We start from the raw sequence: 19,878 nt of genomic DNA on the forward strand, positions 1-19,878 counted from the left end.
CTGCTTGTATTTCAGCTCCAGGGAGGCCCAGGGTCAGCAGGAGAAGCTGAAAGAAGAACATCGACACAGAGCAAAGGTGTGAGCTTAGTAAGAGTAGTGCTATTACAAGAATGGCTGGTTGGCCTGTGTTTAGAAGCTAGGTCTTGCACACATTTAATTGCTTCAAGGATGCCTAATGTAACACTCATGTAGAGTCAGAATGCACTTTCTAATGCTGCTCTGTATACTTGTTACATCCCTATGGGAATGCAAATATTCCAGTGAAATGTTCATCATAAAGGATGTTCTACTACATGGGAGTAATAGAAGTAGTTTTATTTCACTCATGGCTGAATCACAGTTGAAACTAAAGGTAGTTTGCTAGTGATCTTGGATGGACCAGAGATTTTTATTAAAGACCATGTCCATAGGCTTCAAGGCATTGTAAGCCAACTTGTCAGGATGTTATCCACAAGAAAGTTTTGTGGTAGTTCCAGTGTGTAAACAGAGATGTGTACTATTCTTGTGTTCTCCTGATCAGAGCTGATCCGGAATATTTTGTTTTGGGAATGCCAGTTTGCCAGAACTGAAACTTTTTTCAGGAAGCTTCAGAGAAACTTTCATTCTGAAGACTTCCCATGTTTAGGATGGAGAGAGGCAGAGGGAAGGTCTGTGTGATTAACTTGTTAGCCCAGTGATTAGGGGTTCACAGATTCGAGTCCCTTTGTCTCCTACATTGCAGGTGAGCACCCTAATCAACGGGTTATAGAGTCAGTCTCTCTCCATCTCTCTTGCTAATGAATGTTATAGGAAGTGGAACAGCTCCAGAATAGTGAAAAGTCTGGTGGTTATAGAACTCACGTGGGGTGTAGGAGACCTAACCACTGAGCTATTGGCTATTTGGGGGTGGGGGTTGTCTTTCTTTTCCACACACAGATTTGAAAAGACTGTATCATCCCGATGTGAAAAGGGAAAAACTTTTTAAATCCCCCCCCCCGCCTTTAGGACAGGACGACCATTTCCTACCCAAGTGCAGACTTGATAATTATACCTGCAGTTTGATTTGTGAAATCCAGAGGAGTGATCAGGGACCTAAATATGCTTTTATTTTTGTGTGCTCTTCTGGTCCCTTTGTTGCTAAACAGTCTGAAAGACTAGCTGGAATTGTTGTGTCCCAGCCAGATTTGCTCAGGAGCAGTCAGCATATATTATAAGCAGGGTTGATTTTTCCTTCCTTTGGATCTTGCTAAAATCTTCCTCCCCAGACAAGGAGTATATTTGGACTGAATTCTTCAAATTCTCCATGAGACTGTTGCTGCCTCCAGAAGCATTGAGTGCTGTGGTGTGACATTATAGAATTTCTCCATTGGGGATTTAAATCAGGGCCAGCAAGAGGAGTGGGGTGACTGAAATATAGTTTCTCTTTTTTTTTTTCCCTCCCGATCAACCTTGTTTGTGAGTAGCATGCTGTGGCTATGTCAGTAGTGTTGTGAGAAAAGCTTTACCTGTGTGGCTTGTCCTTACACTGTCATTTCCTCCTCTCAAGATTTTAAACCTGAAGCTTCATGAAGCAAAACAGCAGAGGCAGCGTCAGGAGGAGTTGGAGCGTCTGCGCAAGGAAGAAGGCCAGGAAAGGTTGCGACGCCTCTATTGCATACAGGAGGAGGTTCTGCAGCTTAATCAGCAGATTGATCCCAACTACAGGCATAAAGACTTGCCAAGAATAGATCTCTCAGCATTCAGTAACCGTGGAAACCAGATCTGTGGAATAGTGTCGGGGCTCATTCGCACCACTAGTGAGGTAATGAGGGTCTAGATTTCCTTTTAAGTTAACGTCTCACTCCTTGAAAGGAGACACTAATTGAGAGGCGCTTTGAGATATCAGAGAGGAGCTTGTAGGTGCAGTTCCTGTGTAGTGGTTAATTTGAAAGAGAGAATCTTTCTCAGTGCACTTCGTATTCACCCTTGAAGAAGATTAATAAATTTAGGGGATTTTTACAGGAGAAAAGATACTTGATGTTAAATATGCTGTAAAATTTTAACATTGGATGTCTAGTTTCTGAAACTGCTAGAACTGGATGGTCAAACAGTTGTTTGAGATTAAATGATAGTGTTTAATCAGTTCCAATATGCATTAGCTTTCCTATAGCATCTAGGCTTTCTCACAAAACTACTCTTCTCTGTATGACAGATGGGAGACAGAGGGAAACAGTGATACACTTCTGAAATTTGGAATGGACTGGGCTAGTTCTCAATTCACGTCTGTCATAAATGTCTTGAACTTCAGTTTTAGCTAGCATTTGAAAGAGCTCTCATCCCAGTGGGATTAGAGGGAAGTGGATATTCAGGGTACATGGACTTGGTTCTCTAGCATGATCCCTTTTTATAGTGTTAACCAACCCTGTTAGTGGAACTAAAGAATTGAAAGTCTTATCTGGCCCCAACACTAGAATCATTGTCTGTGTTAGGTTGGGAAAGGCGGTTATTGTTCCTTAGTAAGATGGTACTATATTCCTGCCACTTATTTAGCTGCACTGCAGTGGGTCCTTTACTTTTTCTAGAGCTTGACTGTAGAAGTGTAAGTAGAAGTATTAAGTAACTAGTGTGCACAGGGTTAGGAGGCAGAAATTCTGCCTTGTATGTTGTGTATTAGCAAGTGACTATAAAGACTATGAACTTGCTTCTCTTGACTGGTACTTCGAATTAATCACTGGTTCTGGAGGAGACCGTCTCAGCTTTCCAGTAGAATGATATGGCCACTGCATGTTGGGAATTGTATATGTCATGTGTGTTAGGTTCACAGCATCTGCACAAAGTATATAGGCTCTGCTGAGGTGGGAGGGTTGGGGTGGCCTGAAGCTGAAACCTCATTTGATCTCTTTGCAGGGAGAACAAGCCTTAATTTTAACTTGCTTGTTCCTTTTTTTCTGCCAGAGAGGTTTCCCTACTCAGATAGATGTAGCCAACACTGAACGAGCACTACAAGAAATGCGGGAGTTAATAGCTAGCATGCAACGAGAGATTGCCACAGCTGTGGAAGAAAAGAGGAAGCAGGATGAAGAAGAGGAGAGAGAGAGGCAGCAGGAATTAAAGAAACAAGAGATGCTGAAGGCCCAGACTCCAGTCCCTGCACAGCATCCATTGGGAAAAGAGCCAAAGGAAGGTAGGTCCAGCTGCTGTGAGACTTGCCTAACTTACTGGTCTGCCAGGCTAAACACGGGTTCAGAAATGCACAGGCTGGGGCAGCTGGTAGGCTTCAGGCCAAACAGATCTAATGTAGGTATGGGGTTGCTGGAGGAAAGCTTAATCGACACTGAAGTTGATGTTCCATAAACTGGTAATGTTAAGGCAGAGCAGGAGAAAAGAGCAGCAAAAACTGCTCCATGCCCCTCCAGCAACTACCAACATCTGTGATAAGACTTGCAGCTCCAGAATCAAGCTAGTCAGTCATAAACAGACTCTCAAATGGAGTCCTCCTACTCGTTATTGAGTGACCTCCAAGAAAAAACATTTTAATTGAAGCAAAAACAAGTTGTTGTTGCGCAATATATATCAAACTGGGGCAGGTACAGTAGGTCAGAACCTGGTGGGACAATGTGTGCTTGGCTATGGATTATTAAAAGTTGTAGTTTCTGATTCCTCACTGCTGCTACCACATGCATCCCGAAAAGTCTAGAATGGCTTAATATTTGACTATAATTGAAGTTCAAAAAATCCAGGTACCAGAGCTATCAGATTTCAGAAGGTGGACTTTTGTACAGCTTCATCATCAATAACCGTGGGCTCAGCGCCCGTTGGTGTCTGATGCCTCTCTCACTATTTCCTTCCATCTTTCCTTGCAAAACCTTAATCAGCTATAACTGGCTATCTAAATTTGGTGGTGAAGAGTAACAGCTGCTCAGAACTTCCGGGTCTTGACAATTTTTGTAGGACATTAGGATTTCTGATAGCTTTTGTTGTGGTAATAATTTATTTTCATGTGACTGCTTTTTGTGTCTAGTATTAGGACTTCAGGTTAAAGCAGCAGAGAGCACAATGCAGTGGTATCAACAATTGCAGGATGCCTCTGACCAGTGTGTTGCTTCTTTTAGTGGATTGACTGACTGCAAAGACAATCAGGTATGGTTACTATACAAATGCAAAACATCAATATTGTTAGGAAAACTCCCTCCCCTTTCTTTCAATTTCTCCACTGTCGGTCTAATGCTTATCTTTAGTGGGATGTAAAGCAGCCGAAAGGTCATGAAAACTTACTAATCCACATGCAAAACCTACTCAGCTACCTTTTACCTAGATGATGATAAAAAAATAAATGCTTTATTCACCTGTCCAAAAATCCCTTTCTTTGACATGGTGAGTAAAATGCTGAAAGTGTGCAGTAGAGCAAACTTGTAGCCTCTGGGTATTGAGATCTGGCTTAAACACCAAAAAGTGAATAACTTGGGCTTCGGGCTGCCAGGGAGTCCTTAAACCATAGCTAATGCCAAAAAAGACTTTTTTAAAAGTTTCCTTTAAACAACCCTGTTTCCACATCTCATTTTCTATATCTTGTCTCATATTCCTGGTGAGAAAATGTTTGGACTTTTTTTATTTATTTATTTTTAATTAAATTCACTTCACATATATAAGCTGCATATTTCTACAGCAAGCAGTATTCCCAAATGAATTATAGTAACTCCAGGTGTGGAGGGAGTATTAACAAATCGCATGGATTCAATAATGCTTTTAGGTTTTAACAAATTTAAAAGCCTGAGATAGTAGCTGCCGCTTAACATGTTTTCATAGCAATTTATATTTTATTAACACTTCTCAGTTCTAGCAATTTTTTTAATACTGCAGGAGAAGCTTCTGGCTGCATTAAGGGCTGAGAACTTTCCAATTAAAAATGCTTTAACAGCTAAAAATAGACACTGTTGACTTGATGCTGCCCTCCCAATACATAATATACACTTGTTTTCTATCTCAGAAAATCAGATATTTCTTGCTCAACCTTTTCAAGATGCACAGACTGTGACAGGCTGGGAAATGTGATAATGTCCTAATTATATATCTTCCTTTCATCTTCAAGCAGACTTCATTAGTTATTAAAAGTTTTTTTGTGTAGGAGACTGGCACGATGCTGTCTCAAAATGCAAGGATCTGAATGCCTCCTTTGTGTTTTGAATGCTCTTAACTCCCATTAAAATCAATGGGAGTTAGAGCTAAATGCATTATTATAGGATTGGGCCACTCATGAGAAGTGTCTTCCCTGAGAGGATCTGCTTGTCTTGGCTTGATCAGCTCTTGTGTCTGAAATGATTTTAACAGCTTTTTACAATCTTTTACAGGTGAAGCATATAAGAATGGATCTCCAGAAAGCAGCTAGCATCCCTGTGAGCCAGATTTCTACCATAGCAGGTCAGGAAAATGTTAAATCTAGTGCTAGCTTTACTGAGGCTGATGTGGTTTTGTTGAGGCTTGCTTGTTAGCACCTTCCTAATCATCTGTCTTTTCATGTACCATTGATGCTATATTTTCAGGCTCTCAGCTAAGGGAGATATTTGAGAAAATCAATAACCTGCTCTCTGGAAAGTCTGTACAGTGTGGAGGGCGAACTGTGTCAGTGACTCAACATCCACAGGGTCTGGATTTTGTTTATTACAAACTGGCGGAGAAATTTGTGGTGAGAACACCTTTACTTATGGGGGCGGAGAGTCTCTGGGATGTTGGCCAGTTTCTTTTAATTATTGATAACAAAAAACTTCTAGGAACTTATCACCTGCCAGGATATGCTCACGCTGATTAGGAAGAAGGGGGGATATATTTTTTGGCCCATGGAAAAGAGAAGACTTGGGTTTTTGCCTTATGTACTTGTTCATATCTTACGGAAGGAGGCAAGGTCCCATTGGACCCTCAACTTACTCCCGACACATCTTTTTAAACAGAGGCATATGCCATACCACTGGAACATAGTGTGATATTTAGCATATTCTATAGCACAGACCTGTTCACGTGCCCAAAATACATCACTGAAAACCTTGTAACTTGGCAAATTTGAAACGAGAGTTTGCTTGGGCACTGAAGGACACATCTGCAATCTAGGAATTATGCCATTTCCATCATTTCCTGCTGAGGGGCTACTGTTCAAATAAAGCTGCATTTTCTGCTCTCAAATGGCTTCAACTGCATTTGATGAATATTTAAATGAATTAATAATCCTTGCCTTTGTGCTGACAACAAATGTGGAGAATTCTAGCTAAAAGGTAAAACTTGGTTGAATTATAAGCATTCGAAAATAGTCCTTAAGCATCTCCGTTCTAGTATAACGTTAACTACAAGCTTTTATAAACACTGCCTCTGATCACTCACATGTTTTCTTGAGAAGGGCATTTGTTTCTCTTGATCAAGGATAAGCTGATTATGTTGTATGTCCATGGAATGTATAGAAGCATTAGGAACCTTCAGTAAAGAGTATATGTAAACTGAAAAATAAATTAAAATGCTGTTGTCTTTGCTGAGCATTAACTTAAAGGGGTTTGTGCATCTTTAATGTTTTCAGAAACAAGGAGAGGAGGAAGTGGCTTCTCACCATGAGGCAGCTTTCCCAATTGCTGTGGTGGCTTCAGGAATCTGGGAATTACACCCGAGGATGGGAGACCTCATTTTAGCTCATCTGCACAAAAAGTGTCCCTACTCTGTACCATTTTACCCGGCATTCAAGGAGGGGACTTCTATAGAAGAGTATCAGAGGTAACGTCTCCATATAGAAAGGCTTCTTTTGAGTTTTGTAAGGGTTGAGTTCTGGAGAAATGGAGGAAATAGGTGTTTTCTTACATTACCCCCTCATTTGCCCTTCCCCCTAAGCTACTCAAAGGATAACTTACTGTTCTTTGAGGTATGTCCCTGTGGGTGTCCACTTACCATGTTTACAGTGCCCCTGCGCTTTTAGTCAGAAGTCTTTAGCAGCCATTTCCTGGTGCAGCACGCACATGTGGTATGCATCTGCGAGTCATTGCCTGTGGCACACCATCAACTGTCCCTCTGTTTCTTCTCTACTGCTGTTGGCAGAGGTGAGAACTCCAGCAGCTCTGTTTTTCCTTGGAATAGTTTAGTATATCAGAGTTTAGTATATCAGAGCTACAGTTATTTCATCCAAGTTTACAGTCCTTCATTCTGTCCAAGAAAAAAAATTTTTTTTCCTTTGATTCTTCTCCAAGTTCACTTTTTGGCTGGTGCTCTTGGGCAAACGTCTGGTTTATTTTGCTACGCCTCATTGGACTTAATATTTTTTCCTCAACAATATGAGAATGCCAAGTATGCCAGGCTCACTAGAATTCAAGAGGGGCTCTACATTCAGGCTTTCAATCCCAGTATCAGATGGATACTTTCAATGTATTTAGTGCCTAGTTAAGGCACATGTCCCCCAGAAGTGCTCACGTTGTAAAAAGCTCTCAGCCAAAAATCGCTTGAGGTGCGGGACCTACAAATTACGCTCTATCATATGGAGAAACCTTTGAGACCAGCCTCAGACCTGGAGACCAGGGCTTCCGCAGCACAGGTGTTCCCCACAGTGGCCTTGGAAAAAGGGACCTCTGAAACCAAGCAACCAGCGAAATATAACCTGCAGTCTTCACCCCAGAGATAGAGGACAAAAAAGAAGCCTTCTGTTGGCGGGAAATCAGCCCCAGTGCCATTCATCGGTTGCATCAGATTTAGAGGCACTGGAAACGTTTAAGGCACTGATATCCCAAGTGGAGAAGACGATTGATAACTCTCCTCCTGCTGCCAGTACATGGCTGTAGAAACACACATTATCATTAGCACGGAAAGTTACGGTACCTGTGCTGACTACTACCAACTCGGTACTAACAATGTCCCCTATGCATGCCGCACTGGCCCTGCAGTCTATGGTATACACGTTCTGATACTGTCATTTGTGGTGCTGCCACTGCTAACAACCAACGCAGACTCAGGTACACTTTGGTACTGGGAACACCGCTCTTCTGTACTGATGCTACCCCCAGTAGCTCTGTACTTGCCTTTGTTTCCACACCAGCCAGCTCTGAGCCATGCCGCTCATCTGAGGAGGTGATACAATCCCTGCCACATTCACCCAGACACCCTGGTCCAAACAGCTGTAGCAACCACCACAGTAGTGGCATCTGTTCCCCTGGATGCCCCATATGCCCATGGCCACAATTTTGGGCGCAAATGCTGCCCACACAGAAGCCCCCAAGGTCTGAGCCTGCACAACCCCCATCTCCAATCCCCTTCCAGTATGAGGAGCAAGAGGATGAGGAAGCAGATGAACGTCAGTAACAAGACACAGGTGCTACCATGCAGAATATCCTCTGTTTCACCAGAGAAAATGATAATGCACCCACTCCCACTACACCTGTGTACTTCAGATCCTTCCAGGGACCTGTTCAGAAGAGTGGCAGACTCCCTCTAAATATCGTTGGCGGAGCTGCCAGAGCCTCAACATAAGCTCACCAACGTCCTCCAGGCCTCAGCAATCAACAAGATAGCCTTGTTGATAGGTAAAGCTATCTTGGACCTGGCAAGGACAGTTTGGGAGAGATATCTGCCATCTTACCCCCAGTGTCAAAGAGGGCAGACAGAAAGTACTGCATCCCTGTGAAAGAGGCAGAATTTCTGTTCTCCCTACCCACACCTAATTCATTAGTTATGGATGCAGCATAATTCTCATGAGTTACAGAGAACTGCTCGGAGTTACACACATCCCCTTCACAAACCTACCTGTTAGTTACAGGTAATACAGAAGAGTTACGTTCATATTCATTGTGGGGCTGGGTGGTGACATAAAACTGATGAGACATACCCAACCTGTTATAATCATGCCACATACCAAAATATTTACACATTGAATTTCCAAGAAGGTACAGTCTCTGCAGTTCTTCCTTTTTCTTTTGGATCTGGAGGTCTAGCTTGGCAAGTTTTTCTTCAGCAGCAAGGCTTTCTATACACCTTAGCTCAGCCTCTCTCTGCAGCTAGGCTTCTACTTCTTTTTCCTTGAAACAAATGTTTGAAGCCAAATCTCGTTCTCTTTCTTCCTCTGTTATTCTGCCTACATCTGCAGGGTTTGCAGCATCAGTTGAGGGCTGAACTCCCTCCATCAGCAAGAATCTCAGCTCCTGGATGATAGCTTTCTTTTTAAAGGTGATGTTCCTTTTATTGCACAAATGCTTCAGAGCCTTATTACTTAGGCCCCCATACTGTTGCTGACTCATTACAATTGCACTTTAACCAAAAACACTCTCAACCCAAAGTTCACATTTAGAATAGCGTGGGGTCCTGATCCCAAGCTCAGTTGACTAGGGTCTGTGGATCCAAGCATAACTATGCCACTGTAATATTAAGAGGGGTTTCAGGGCACAACTTGGAGAGCCAATCCTGGGCAAATTGCTTAAAACCTGGCCACTTACAGCCCAGACTAGGGTCTCTTTCACAGTAAGGTGAATCAAACCAGCCACACAAGTCCCCCTGCTAGCCCCTCTGGCTAGCCAGAAGTTACACAAGCAAACCCATAGATTCTTCAGCTTCTCCTAATGCTCAAACTAGTAACCATGCTTACTCAGATGAGAGGTTATGAAAGCCTATTTCACCAAATCCGTACAGATTCTTCTAGCCCCCAAAGGGATCAGTCACATTCCCATGTCAGTATACATTTAGGTCTTACCCAAAACAGCATGCTGTGCCAATCCTTTAGAATCTAAAGGTTTGTTAATAGGGTGAGAGAGAGAAATTGTTAATGGTTAATTACGTTCATCCATTAAAGCTGTTGATGCAGGATACAGCTGATGGCACAAGCTGCTGTCTTGAGAGTCTCTGAAAATACATCCTCTGAGGGACGGACCTCCAGTCCACACAGCCTTAGTTCATGAGGCCTGAAGACAAAGATGGCCACTGCCAGGGACATCTTATAGTCTTGCCATGTGGAAGGAAAAACCCTTTCTTCTTCATGTAGGCAATGGAGTATCACCTGATCAGGTCACCTGTTGGGGCATTCTGCCATTGGCCACATGGCTAGATAGCACATATCAGTCAGTGTGGATTTAAAGTATGAGTCTTCCTTTGTTCAGTCCGTGACACCTGACTGGGAGGTGACCACATCTTCCATTGTGAATCCCGCCACTAAAACATTTCTAATAGACATATAGTGTAAATATCTATAACTTAACATACAAAATGGTACTGACATAAAGGTAGCATAAACAAATTCAGTGAATTAGCAGTTTTCATTAGATACCTCCCATGGCATAAGATTTGATGCAAACTCAATACAGTGGTTACAGAAACAGTTTTTATATTTAATTTCAAAATCCAGTAACATCACAACTCTTTAATATATTATATTGAAAAATTGTCTGAGGAAGCAAGATAGCAGTTCAAAGCTACTTTCACAGGAGGGGTCTCGTCTCCTATACAGCTCTCCAAGACTTGCTGCTTTCAGCGGACACTGCAGCCAGCTCTTTTGCCACTCTGATCATGATGAGGAGGGCCTCCTGGTTACATCTCTTGGAGTTCTCTAAAGAGATACATCATAGAGTTGAGAACCTACCGTTTGAGAGTAAAAAGCTGTTTGCAGTCTGCATTCACAATAGATGACTATCTCTGCAGGGCTGGGGAACCCACTCATGCCAATGTATGATATAGGATGCTGGTCTCCAGCAGAAACAACTCTCATATTTATATCCTGGAACTGAGGGTGGTCAGGAAGGCATGCAAATGCTTCCTTCCACTCATTAGCAACAAATCAGTAAAGCTTTTCACAGACAACACAACTGCCATAGATTATATAAACCACCAGGGCAGTGCATGCTCATACTAACTCTATACAGAGGCTGTCCATCTCTGGAATTGGTGCATAGCAAACAACATACAAATCTTGGCTAGATACCTCCTAGGCAAGCAAACCATGAGCTCAGGTGACCTGAGCAGGCGTTTCCACCACAACCACATTTTTCATTCACTTCAGTAAGTACTGCATGAGTATTGCAGTCTCTAAATCATGAAAGTGCAAATTACAAATGTAAAGTTGTTTTATTTTATACTAGCATAGTTACCCAGCATTGCTTGGGCCCTTAAGGAGAGGTGTGTGTGCATGTGTTTGGAAGTGAAGTGCTGAGATCAGGGGAGAGGAGACGCTCAAGGCTAGGAGTGAGATGGTGTAGGAGTGAGGGTTTGGGAGTGAAGAGAGGCTCAGGGAAGGGGGTTGATGTGTGGGGAGCTGGAGAAGTCAGGGCTGGGGGTGAGGAAGGGCCCAAGCTGCGGGGCTGGGGGTGCAGGAGTGAGGGTTTGGGGGTGAGGAGGACCTCGGAATGGGGTGGGAGTGTCTGTGCTGGAGTTGGGGATCGAGGGTGAGGACGGGCTCAGGATAGGGGAAGAACCAGTGTGAACCACACTACCCTGGGTCACACAGGCAGGAAGCATACCTGCACCCCTGCCGTCCCAGAGGCATTATAGGTATCTCAGTCCCAATCTCTGACCCCTTGGCCCCTGCAGTCATGACACAATTTAATTGTCCCTGCTAGCATCCCTCTCCCTTCCCATGTTATGCAAAACAATCACATTCCAGGACCCAGTTGTTGTGGCACAACCAAACATTTATCTTGCTTTAAGTTAGGATAAGAGGAAGCTGCAAATCAAATTTGGTGGTCCTAGCTCGTACAGTTTAGGAGGAAGTCTTGACCAGACAGACAGATGGACAGACAGGCTCGCTTACATTCAAACTGTCTTAAATATATAGTAGATAACTGCACAAAAAAATAAAACTTTAGCACTTACAAGTCTACTCAGTCCTAATTTTTGTTTAGCCAATCACTAAGACAAGTAAGTTTGTTTACATTTACAGAAGATCATGACACCCTCTTCTGACTTACCTCGTTGAAAGTGATAACACACATTTGTACAGCACTATTGTAATAATAAGCTCCCTGTGTATGTCCTTTCATGCTGTTCAGACTTTCACATGTCACCATTGTATCTTTCAATGCCTTAATGATGAGGGGGCCTAGGGCCAGACCGTTGGCATAGTTGCTTATCCAGCTTTTTGTTTTGCTGGTGCAGGAATATGAGTTAATCATTTTGACCTAATGATGGCCTTTTAAATAGTCTTGTCCAGAATATGCAGTATGTTTAAGACACTGGACTACTTATCTTAGTGTTTAGTAAGTGGGCTTTGCATGAATTTTTACATACCTTGTAATATAGCCAGAGTTTTATAATTGAGTGTCATTAAAGAAGGCTGAGAATTGGGCCCACTTTGGGAAACTAGTGAGGCTTGTTTGGTGTATTAATGTTAAAATATCTTTAATACACAGGGCACTTGGTTATCAAGTTAAGGATTCCAAGGTAGAACAGCAGGATAATTTCCTTAAACGGATGTCTGGAATGATCCGTCTTTATGCTGCTATCATTCAACTACGGTGGCCTTATGGAAATAAACAAGGGGTATGTAAATAGCACTTTTAAAGTGTTACATTACAAACACCAACTCTTGGGATGGGAACAGTGCTAACTAAACTAATTGTAAAATGTGTCTTACCACTGGTGCAGATAGGGTTTATACCAGTCATTGTAAATGGAAGCTAATTATATTTAAAGGGGACACTGTCAGCCTGAATTGTTTTTAAATTGACTAATTTAGAATAGCTCCAGCTTTTGATGAATTATGTTTTAAGTAATATGTCTTGAAATTGTTCTTTAAAAGTCCTTTAAAAATACAAAGTTTGTCTGCATGTTTATAAAGATTTCTTTATCAGGAAATGTTCTGAAAATGCACAGAATTCTGTTCCAAAATAACTGTTCCTTGGAGAGCAGTGGAACTGGAAAAAAATTGTGATGTTTTTGGTGGTAATATTTTGCAATCTCTAACATTAATTGAGTAGCTTTCTTGTTCCTTTAGACTCACCCTCATGGGCTGAACCATGGATGGCGCTGGTTGGCTCAGATGTTGAACATGGAGCCTCTCTCTGATGTGACAGCTACGCTTCTTTTTGATTTCTTAGAGGTAAGTTATGTGACCTGGCGTGAGCCTCACTAGCAAAAATAAATGATTGGATGAGTAAATAGGTGCTATTGTATCAATAAGGTGCTATTAGACACAGTGGTGACATTACTGTGTAATAGTCACTTGTTCAGAGGCAGCTCCCTGTAGCCATTATAATTGGCCCGTGTGTGTGTCTGCGTGTGCCACTCCCCCCCACTCTCAAAAGGAAGCTATGTATATTTTCAGAGAACCTTGCTAGATGCAATCCTTAACTGTCTCAGTCATACAATTTCATCTTTTTAAGAAGCTGGACTCCCACACTGCAGTATTCAGCTTTTTATTACACCTGAACCCTCAGCAACTGAGGCAGTTCCTATTAAGCTAATTAATATTTTTTTTAATTCCTTATTTTTATTCTTTGTGTATTTGACAACCCCAAACTAACTAATCCTGGCACTGGCTGGTTACAGTGCCGAATGTTGTGCTATATGCCATCCTAACTAGACCGCTTCAGGGAAGCAGGAGGCTTTTACAGCAAGAAAGGGAAAGAGCTAGTTGAGCATTAATTTGGAGATTGATCCTAGAATAGGAAGTTACATAAATAAGACATTAAGCTTGGTGATGAGTGAAGGCCAAGTTAAAGAGAGCAAAGAAGCATGGATGGAACACAGAGCAAGAGTTCTGTAAAAGATGACAGGTATAGATCAGGACAGAATTCTGTAGAACCTTGAAAGTGGAGGAGAGAACTTAGGGCAGAAAGGTGGAAGCTACTATAGAGATGCAGCACAGTGATGGCAGCGTGATATTGTTGTGGCAAAAAAAAAAGTGTTTTTAATAGCTGTTCCCATGGAGCCACTCAAAATTGAACAGAAAAGAAGCTGCGAAAATAATCAAAGTGGGACATGACCAGCAAATGGACTGCAAAATGGATAAAGAAGGGAAATATTTTGGGGGGATATTGTTGAGCAGGAAGGAGATCTCCAAGATGGCATTGTGGAGTGCATGGGTGAATGATGAGGAAACAAGGTAGCATTTATAATAAATTTGGGTAGGAAAGAGAATGTGCTGAACTTTTTAAACTTGAAGCATATGGCAGTAAAGTACAGGAATATGAACAAATGTAAAAGAAAAGAAAACTGCAAATTGGGTAAGTGCCTACAAAGGCTGTTTCACTAGTGATAGGCGCTCTATTCCCTGGCACTGCAGAAACTGAGATTTATTTTTGGGTTCTAATAGATTTGGAGAATTCATTTGTTCTGTGGCATTTGAGATGCATTTCTACAGTGTGATTCAAAATGCAGATTGCCAGTGTTGTTCAGACTGTACCCCCCAAGTTTTTGAGGAGTCTGTATTATACAAATTTTGTAAAAGTCCTCTCCCAGTTACAGGCCCCTGTTCTGAAATCTGATCTCTATTATCCTTATGGTTTTGTGTACCAGGTGTGTGGCAACGCTCTCATGAAACAGTACCAGGTCCAATTCTGGAAGATGCTGCTACTTATCAGAGAAGACTATTTTCACAGGTATGACACCAGTATATAAAGCTTACACAAAGAAACTCCTGTCAGTTTTTGGGGGGGGTGGGGATTGGGAGAATTTCCCTTAGATTTTTCATTAATGTTCTTGACAATTTTTGCACCCTCCTCCACTCCAATTTTGTCATGACCTCTCCCTCATATAAATAATACAAGACTGTTTTTTTCTTTGTTTGTTTTGGAGCTCACTCTTGTTCTCCCTGCAGGATTGAAGCAATCACCATCTCTGGACAGATAGGCTCTTTAATGCGACTTAAGCAATTCTTGGAGGTAAAGCAGTCTCCTTAAATTCTTGCAAGTCTCTTTCTTTTTACCCCTTTTTAAGGATGTATTGGTCAGTCAGCAAATTCCAAAATGTCTTCTGATTCCCAAAAGGCCCATAATCTCGATTTTGATATAATCTCTTTTCTTGTAGGACTTTTTTACTGAAACTGTTCAGTCTTCTTGATAGCTGATTCCAAAACATGTCCCTTTTTTCAACTGTCCTTCCCCTCTCTTCCTCCAAAAAAGTTGTAATGGAAAAGATTCCCGTTAGAAATTTTGTGTTATAAATAGTGTTCTCTGGAATTATAGATATTACAGTGAGAAGATTTACAAGACCGAGATCTGTGGTTCCACTAAGCCATTCTATTTTCATAGCAACTAACTTCTTTCAGATATTTGTGTGTTCACATAGTGTCTTCTGTACAGATTAGATAGTATATGAGCAAATAACTAATATCTGGAAAACTCCTGTAGACTTTTTTGAACACACAGCAGCATCTAGCTTTGTACCCATCATAGGCAACTTTGTGAGGAAATATTTTGCAAACATGTAAAATATATTTTAAAGCAGGGGTCAGTAGCCACCTACGTGTGCCACAAGCTGCACATAAGCTAATTTTTATTGACATGCAAAGCAGGAGCTCAGCCCCACCCTTCTCCCCCCATGTAGCCTGTGGATTAACAAAAGAACAGCTAATGGTACCAACCACCACCTAAATGGTAAAGCTCTGCATCTTTATTTATTTGTTAATTAAGCTTTTGAAGGTAGGAGTATTAATGACTTTAAAAGATATCGTCAGCACTGGGCTCATACATAGAGGTCAAAGGGTCAAATTTCAGCACTCCACCTTGGCAAGGTTGCTGTTTTAAAGTGTCTTGCAAATATTGACTAGTTCTAATACATATGAATCTAGGAAACAAGCTTGTGTGATTTTTTTTTTTTCTTAATTAAAAGCAAAGTTTGCTGGCAACTCTAAAAGTTAAATATTTAGGAATTCATACAGCAAGAATTTCTCACAATATTCAGAAAAAATATTTTTTTAAACTGGAGATGGATTCATTGCTAGATTTTTTTGGATGCGCCTGTCTGCGAGTCCATTCAAAAATATTTCTTCTTTTTCTTGAAGTGCCATTTTTAAATTTAAATAAATGTATAACCCAAGTAAATGAAATATTGCCAATAAAAACAGCAAACGTGAAATATATGTTGAAGGTTTGCTACAGATTGTACAAAATGAGTCTGAGGTCATCAAAATGATTGTGTTATTTAGAGGTCTTATTCATTCAATATTCCAGACATTTTTTTTTTTAAACCGTTAATTTTCACTGTGGATCTAGGTCCTTGCTGATTGTTTTCATTCACTGGTCAATTTAAGCAGCCAGATTTGGTCAAAGACTTGTATCTGTTTTCTTTTATAGCCCACTTTTTCCCTGGAAAAGTTTGCTATATAACTTGAGTCCCTTGTTTCTTTGTTGGATGCAGATATTTGCATAATATAGTCAATGTAGTCGTCCAGTTGTTTGGAAGTGCTTGCATTTGTTCTAAAATTACTTTTTTTTTCTTCTTCCCTAGAAATGTTTGCAGAAGAAGGAAATTCCTTTACCAAAGGGTTCGCTGCCTTCTTCCTTCTGGAGGTCTTAAGTTCCATTTCCATCTTCACAGGAGTTGGGAAATTTTCATGATGTGGCTTCCTGTTGCATTCAGGGACAAGAATACATAGAAGTGTAAATCTTATATTTGTATTTATACGGATGCTGTGAATATTTCCAACCGAAACATTTTTACCCTTCTTTACTCATATGTCATACTGAAAAGAAATTGGAGCTTCAGAAACCTTTTTCATCTAATTTATTTTGCAACTTGTTTTAAGCCATTTTCTTTGCATTTGATTTGCTTTACAGACTCTAATTGTGTAGTGTATTGTGGAATATGAGAGGCTCCTTCACATGTTGAACAAGTGTACTGAATAAGTGTTAAGTGCATAAACATATCTAAATGCTCCATTAGCTTTCAGAGTTTACTTCCATTAAGCAATGACTTTCAGGTAGAAATTTTTCTCTAATCAGCCTGTCACAACTTTTACATGAAACTGCAATTAGAAATACCTCAGTACTTTAGTTATATAAAGGTCTAAATATAAGAGAACCTTCTGTAAAACTTTGTTATTGTACATGTGTAGATATTTTAAAATTATTGTTCAAATGTTAACAGCATTGCAGCCCATGCAAAAATTAATTTTGTATCTGACTGCCTACAAGTCCAAAGAAGCGGTAGAAGTGTTGTTAACAAGGCTGATTTGACATCTATCAAATATCACTTTGTTCTTAGAGACAGCAATTATCTCTTCATCTCTCTTACGGGAAGGCCTTAAAATCAACAGCTCTTTCCTTTTTACTAAGAAATTCTTATTTTTCCTAATGACATAACATTCCTATTTGTATGGTTTAGACTGCATTTTACAGCTATACAGGCTGATAGCTTCTGAAGAACAGCTTTTTTGTTTTGTTTTTGTTTTGTTTTGTTTTGTTTGGGGTTTTTGGTTTTTGGGGGGCCAAGAGGGTTGGAAGGCTTTGCAGGTGTATAATAGCTTCACTATGAGTTTCATGAAACTAGAAAGAACTCAGTATCCATGATCCACCGTATGAAATTAACCTTAAAATCTGTGTGATATAAAAACCCAAGGGTGGAAGGGCATGTATCAGCTTAATATTTTTGTCAGTGCTGGTATTGGACTATCATGTGAAACATATAGTAGACATGGACCTCTTGGCTTTTCCAAAGATGAACTGAACTCTGGTGATGACCTATGTAGGAAAAAGCTTTTAATTTAGGCAGATGTGGATTGTATTAGTTTTACTGCAATTTATGTAAGAGAGTGCAATGGTGAATTAGTCTAAGAATGATTCACTCTTTAAAGCTACAGTTGCTGCAGTTTACTTTTTCTCTGTGGGTGCCAATGATGGTGCCTAACAAGTTTCTGGGACTCCCTGATTAGGTGACTGCACCAGTATGATGTTATGGGAGGTCAAATTGTGATAATTTTTTGTCAGGTAGTGAAGTGCCCTCCACCCAAGAGGTCACTAAACAGCTAGCAGTTTATGGACTAGATGTTAACATTTCCCGTATTTCTAGGGGGCAGGTGTCCATGTTGTGATTGGCTAACTAATTGATGCTCTTGACAGAGATTTGATATGATTTTAAAATTATCTCTAATCCATAGGGTAGCTTTTTCACAGAGGCTGTGGCCACATTTGGCCAAACCTTTGAAATGGCCATTCTAATGGCCAAATCAAAGAATACTAATAAGGTGCTGAATTGAATACTCAGCGCCTCATTAGCATACACACACTTCCAGCTGTGGCTCTTCGAGAGCATCGCTTTTGAACGCACGCAGCTCTGCGCGGCTACACGGGGCTCCTTTTCAAAAGGACCCGACACATTTCGAAATCCCCTTATTCCCCTCAGCTGAGAAGAATAAGGGGATTTCGAAATGTGTGGGGTCCTTTCGAAAGCGACCCCTGTGTAGCTGTGCTGAGCCACACATGTTTGAAAGCGGTGCTTTCGAAGCACCACAGCCAGAAGTGTGAGGATGCTAATGAGACACTGAATATTCAGTTCAGCACCTCATTAGTGTTCTTCAGTTTGGCTTTTAGCATGGCCATTTCAAAGGTTTGGCCAAGAGTGGCCACAGCTAGAGATGGGCTGTGTGGATATACTTCAACTCTCATTGCACTTAGTATAGAATTTCAGTTTTAGTGTTGAATCTTCCTCCACTGTGCCTCACTGCACTCTTCATGTGTTTCAGCTGAAATCTGGAGGGGTCACATCTAATATTGAGGTCATTCAGTTTGAATACTTATTTAGTCTTGGACCTCTTTGACAGCCTTGTACTGAGTGCTGACAGATGAAGTGAGTTGGATACCTAATCACTGGAAATGCATCCAGATGCCACCAGACTCATTTTGTAGTCCATTTAACAGCCATCAGATGGTAGTCAGTAGCTGTTGACCTGGGCTGTGTTTTGCAGTAGTATGCTACAAGTAACAGTCATTGGCTACGTCTACACTAGCGCCAAACTTCGAAATGGCCACACAAATGGCCATTTCAAAGTTTACTAATGAAGCGCTGAAATGCATATGCAGCGCTTCATTAGCATGAGGGCGGCCACGGCACTTCGAAATTGACGCGCCTTGCCGCCGCACGTCTCGTCCCAATGGGGCTCCTTTTCGAAAGGACCCCGCCTACTTCGAAGTCCCCTTATTCCCATCAGCTCATGGGAATAAGGAGACTTCGAAGTAGGCGGGGTCCTTTTGAAAAGGAGCCCCGTTGGGATGAGACGCGCGGTGGCAAGGCGCGTCAATTTTGAAGTGCCGCGGCTGCCCGCGTGCTAATGAAGCGCTGAATAAGCATTTCAGCGCTTCATTAGTAAACTTTGAAATGGCCATTTGCGTGGCCATTTCGAAGTTTGGGGCTAGTGTAGACACAGCCATTAAGTGTTATAGATTTCCTACAAATCGACCAGCTCTCTCCTCTCTGTCCCTTTGTGTGTTTCATGAAAAATAGGTCCGGTAGAGGTTATTCTAGCAAAATTAACACCTGTTACATTTTCATGTCTTAACGACATCTTTTGTCACTGAGACCTCCAAAACTGTTTAGTCTTTACTGAAAAGCAAGTTTTGAGAAAGAGAGGCAAATAAGTAAAAACTCAAACAAGAACATGATGATTGTATGTATTTGGGAAATGACCACTGAGGCAGAGTGTCACAAAACACTGCTTAAAACACTAAGCAATACTTACAGCAAGATTGAGTATATGTGAAGTCATCTACTGACAAAGCTTATGCTACTGTGTTTAATATTATGTATCTGTGTATCTTGAATTTACCCAGAAGGTGTAGGGAAAAATTATGTTGTTCCTGATTAAAAAGAAAGCAATTAAAAAAAAAAAAAACTCATTGCTTGAAGTTGCTGATTCTGATGGCTGTTCTAGAATGTTGTGAAAAGGAGATACGGGGAAACTCTCAAGCATGCAAAGGGCAGTTAAGTACTCAAGTCCTATTAGTGCCTTGTAAAATTTCTCCCACTGTGCCTATTTGTTTAGTGTAGCAT

The 19,878-nt window shown here is 41.1% G+C and overlaps 1 protein-coding gene across 1 annotated transcript in view; it reads left to right on the forward strand.

Moving 5' to 3' along the window:
- The window catches only part of GLE1 (GLE1 RNA export mediator), a 32,020-nt gene extending 13,959 nt beyond the window's left edge, over positions 1–18,061 (forward strand). Inside the window, exons 5-16 of the mRNA XM_075015272.1 lie at positions 16–76; positions 1,526–1,780; positions 2,914–3,142; positions 3,980–4,098; positions 5,307–5,376; positions 5,499–5,641; positions 6,518–6,708; positions 12,303–12,432; positions 12,887–12,991; positions 14,410–14,492; positions 14,711–14,774; positions 16,342–18,061. Of these exons, the coding sequence (XP_074871373.1) occupies positions 16–76; positions 1,526–1,780; positions 2,914–3,142; positions 3,980–4,098; positions 5,307–5,376; positions 5,499–5,641; positions 6,518–6,708; positions 12,303–12,432; positions 12,887–12,991; positions 14,410–14,492; positions 14,711–14,774; positions 16,342–16,410 (1,519 nt within the window). The 3' untranslated portion in view covers positions 16,411–18,061. The remainder of the gene's footprint in view (positions 1–15; positions 77–1,525; positions 1,781–2,913; positions 3,143–3,979; positions 4,099–5,306; positions 5,377–5,498; positions 5,642–6,517; positions 6,709–12,302; positions 12,433–12,886; positions 12,992–14,409; positions 14,493–14,710; positions 14,775–16,341) is intronic.
- Positions 18,062–19,878: the final 1,817 nt, after the last annotated feature.

The sequence above is a fragment of the Carettochelys insculpta genome, chromosome 21, assembly GCF_033958435.1.
Source record: "Carettochelys insculpta isolate YL-2023 chromosome 21, ASM3395843v1, whole genome shotgun sequence".
Classification (NCBI taxonomy): Eukaryota; Metazoa; Chordata; order Testudines; family Carettochelyidae; genus Carettochelys; species Carettochelys insculpta.